The 3,777-nt window shown below is 33.4% G+C and overlaps 1 protein-coding gene across 1 annotated transcript; it reads right to left on the bottom strand.

Annotated features, from left to right (window-relative positions):
* Positions 1 to 56: 56 nt before the first annotated feature.
* On the bottom strand, positions 57 to 2,897 carry LOC107577543 (proline-rich protein PRCC-like; the record flags this gene model as incomplete). The annotated part of the gene is made up of 4 exons (XM_016263608.1): positions 57 to 644; positions 737 to 883; positions 2,217 to 2,309; positions 2,397 to 2,897. Coding segments are annotated over 4 exons (894 nt in total), but the record flags the coding sequence as incomplete, so codon positions are not given.
* Between the last annotated feature and the right edge of the window lie 880 nt (positions 2,898 to 3,777).

Below are 3,777 nucleotides of genomic sequence, written 5' to 3' on the forward strand. Positions count from 1 at the left end.
GCAAATTTTGAACACAGCAAAAGTTACATAGTGCTGCTTTACCATAGAGATCCTTATTGTAAAGTGTTACCAGTTTCTTTCACATTTTCAATCATTAATTTTATATATGCCACTGCTCACGATGGCAGTGTGGAAGACAAAACCCTTCCAGACAAACAAGTCATGACATCCCAATCATTTAATAAACAAATAAATCATGTGAACCTACGCAGCTACTATTATGTTACAGGTGACCCAAAACCTCGTGACAAAACCCAATGTAGTTCAAATGGAAAGATAATATCAGGTAGACAATTGGGAGCCATCTTAAACATTTTATTAGCAGCCAATAGTGCTTTAAAAGTCCTTAGCTCCTTTCTGAAACAATACGAACTGGTATCACATCTCTAAAAGCTGGCAAAAATATCACATTTCTGTTATCGGCTGCAGTCTCTGACAAAATCAGCTCAGCGTCAGGTAGAGGTGTGCGCAACATCTTGATATCCAGTCCATTAGAATCCATACTTGGCTTGCGTTTGTCGTCGAGTCAACTTGTTTTCGGCCCAGTTGTTCTTGAGTTCCAGCTCGCGTTCCTTGGCCTGATGAATCAGATAAGTGATTTGGTGCTTGCGTCTCTGTTGTCCTGTTGGCTGATCTCCTTTTTTCTGAAAATGAGATGGAAAAGTCAAGACTTTTTCTTTCATTTATCTCCTTCAAACAAATAGCCATCAAAAAAATGGACACTTGAGGTGCTCACCTTGCTGAAGGACTTGCGGGGCTCTGTCTCTGCTGTCATGTTCTTTGTCAGCCATTGCTTATTGCCGCTCAGCTGATCGTCTCCTTTGATCTCCAGGAACTTGATTTCCTCTCTTCCACGATTCTGTTTGCCTTGTAGTCGCCGAAACTGGAAAAATACAAAAAAATATCATTTTGAACTAAATCTTGATCAACCAGGACAAGTCATGCTAAAACTTGCTGTCATGATGCTGGGATGAGATAGTTGTTAGAACATTCTTAATGGTTGCTAAGTCATGACTTACCGGCCCAAGTCAAAAGACCCCACCGCTATACAAAATTTGACACCTGTTTTGCATCCACCAGGCAAAATTATACATAAAATCTCAACAGCATGTATGATATGAAGCATTATTTCAAAGAAGTGAAATAAATACACACCAAAGAATAATACTTAAGAGTTATGGAGTTAAAAAATGTGATCAGCTAAGGACAACATTTCCCCATTCAATATGACTATACAATAATAACAAGTATTAATATTATTAATTAAAATAATATTTGTATTATTTAAATTACAAGAATTAAATCAATAAAGAGATACTCTACTGCAAGATACAAAAATTAGAATTTAATAATAATAATATTTTATTACTTAAATTACAAAAAAATAAATTAATATTACTAAGAAATGTATAATATATACAAATAAATTACTATTGCAATAATACTATTATAATGTACAAAAAAGCAAGAATTTAATAAATCATCATGCTTTAATCTTTTAATTATTAAAATGACAAAAAAATAAACAAATTAATATATTACCACAGCAATAATACTATTATACTGTAGAACAAAAATGAGAATTTAATAATAATACATATAAATGTTGGTATTGTTCTAAATAATACTTTTATTTTATCACTACAAAAAATATATTTCTTGTGAATAAATAAAGAAATTACTATTACTACTGTACAATAAAAAATATAATCTAATAATAATAATAATAATAATAATGTATTTTATTTCATTATTATTTAAATTACAATATGTTACTATAACGTTAATACTATATATATTTTTTTATATAATTTTTTATTTTTTTTTAAATACCAACAACAATGATCATTATTTTATTTTAAATAATAATAATACAATTACAATACTAATATTTAAGTCTATGAGTGGTACTTGGGTAGTTGACAAATATACCGTAAATGTGTCCTATGGTGTGACAGCAAAAATGTAGAAAAAAAACTAACAATGAAGAAAAATCTCTCTTATGCTATTTGTATATTATTAACAAGAAATTAATTATTAATAATGATTAATTATTATTTTCGAAATTTTGCTGTTACACCATAGGACACATGTACGGTATAGATGTCAACAACCCACTTATACTTCAGTCATACTTCAGCTTGGAAAATATGGAAATCCATATAAATAGAGAACAAACACATCCCTGAGTACCAGAGATGCTACAAACAACTCACTGCTTCATCATTGAACAATGAAGAGGACCCTGAATCTTCTTGCTCATCAGCCGCAGCGTTTGGGTCTTGGTAATATCCCTCACCATAGTAATCCTGCCAAACATATGCATAAAACATCAGCTGCAGAAATGACAAGGAACACACTGGTGTATGAAGCTTATCAATAATGACATGTGTCACCTGTGGAGAAGTCTCTGGCAGTGGATTTGCGGGATACTCCTGGTACTGCTGTTGATATTCTTCCTTCTGATAGTCTTGCATGGCTCCGACTGACCTACTGTAACTGTCTGCTTTAGAAACAAAGTCCAGCGGAGCGTCCTCCACACCGGGTGGAGGGTTTAGAGAAGGAACATACTGTTGAGAATGCGGGTTTTGAGACATCACAGGCTGTGCTGAGCTTTCCGGAAGGGAAAAGTAGTTCTCTGGAGTGAGTTCATCGTCACTTCCCTCTTCATCCGCGGCCATTTGTTTGGCTAGCTGCATCGCCGCTGACTTTGCAGCTGCTTTGATGGCGGACGGGGACGGGCTGGTTCCAGAAAGACCCTGGGACTTCGCCGGGGTTGCCTTTGGCTTATCCGATCCAGGGCGTTTGGTTAGAGTGTGCGGCAGCAGGGGCCGCTTGGTCTCCTTCACCACCAGATTCTTTGGCTGGGGCAGCAGAGAGGACAGACCACCACCTCCCTGGAAGAATATGGAGGAAAATATTCTTATTTACTATGATGGTAAATCCACCCAGACCATTTACATTCAATTTTTTAAAAATTATAATGTAAAATGGGCCATCGAGAGAATGCTGTGGTAATGACGCCACAACCAACAGCTCATTAACATATGCCCGCCCACCTTAATCCTTATTCATGAGAGAAAGAACTACAATCCTATGAAGCATTGTGAATGGCATAATTAAAATAAAAATTATTCATATAAATTATTGATTTATTGATAAAACATTGATTATGTGTATAGAAACAATATATTTTATGTTTACTGCAAAATATGCAGAGTGGAAGTATTTGTTTGTTGTGATTCCCTGATTGGTGGAGATTTCTGCAGAATCATGGGTAATGTAGTTTTTCAACTGCAATTCTGCTGTTGTACATGATTATTTTTAAAAGATAATAATAACAACGTGGGCTGACGATTCTAGCAAAAACATATACTATCAATTACCAACACCGTAGCTCACAGTAGGTTTGTTTTTATTGGTTTATAAGTTAGTGTTAAAAATAAATACCCCAATGAAAAAAAATGAATGAGATTTTTACTTCCGAAACCTGACTGTTGCCCTCTATAAAGGAACAGTAATAAAAATACTTAATAGATAATTATAAATCATTTATATCTAATTACAGATATATAATAATAGTTAGTTTTAGATATTTTAATGTAAAATATCTTGTTTAAACCTAAGGATCAGATAGCTAATTATAAATAATTTACGTCTAATAAATATCTTTATATCTAATTATAGATATGTAATATTTAAGATATTTTTTATACATTAGTTAAATATAAAAGTAGCTTGTTTAATGCTAAGGGTCAGAAGATTATCATTTCAAAT

This window comes from Sinocyclocheilus grahami, unplaced genomic scaffold (assembly GCF_001515645.1).
Source record: "Sinocyclocheilus grahami isolate Dianchi unplaced genomic scaffold, SAMN03320097.WGS_v1.1 scaffold6328.1, whole genome shotgun sequence".
Taxonomy (NCBI): domain Eukaryota; kingdom Metazoa; phylum Chordata; class Actinopteri; order Cypriniformes; family Cyprinidae; genus Sinocyclocheilus; species Sinocyclocheilus grahami.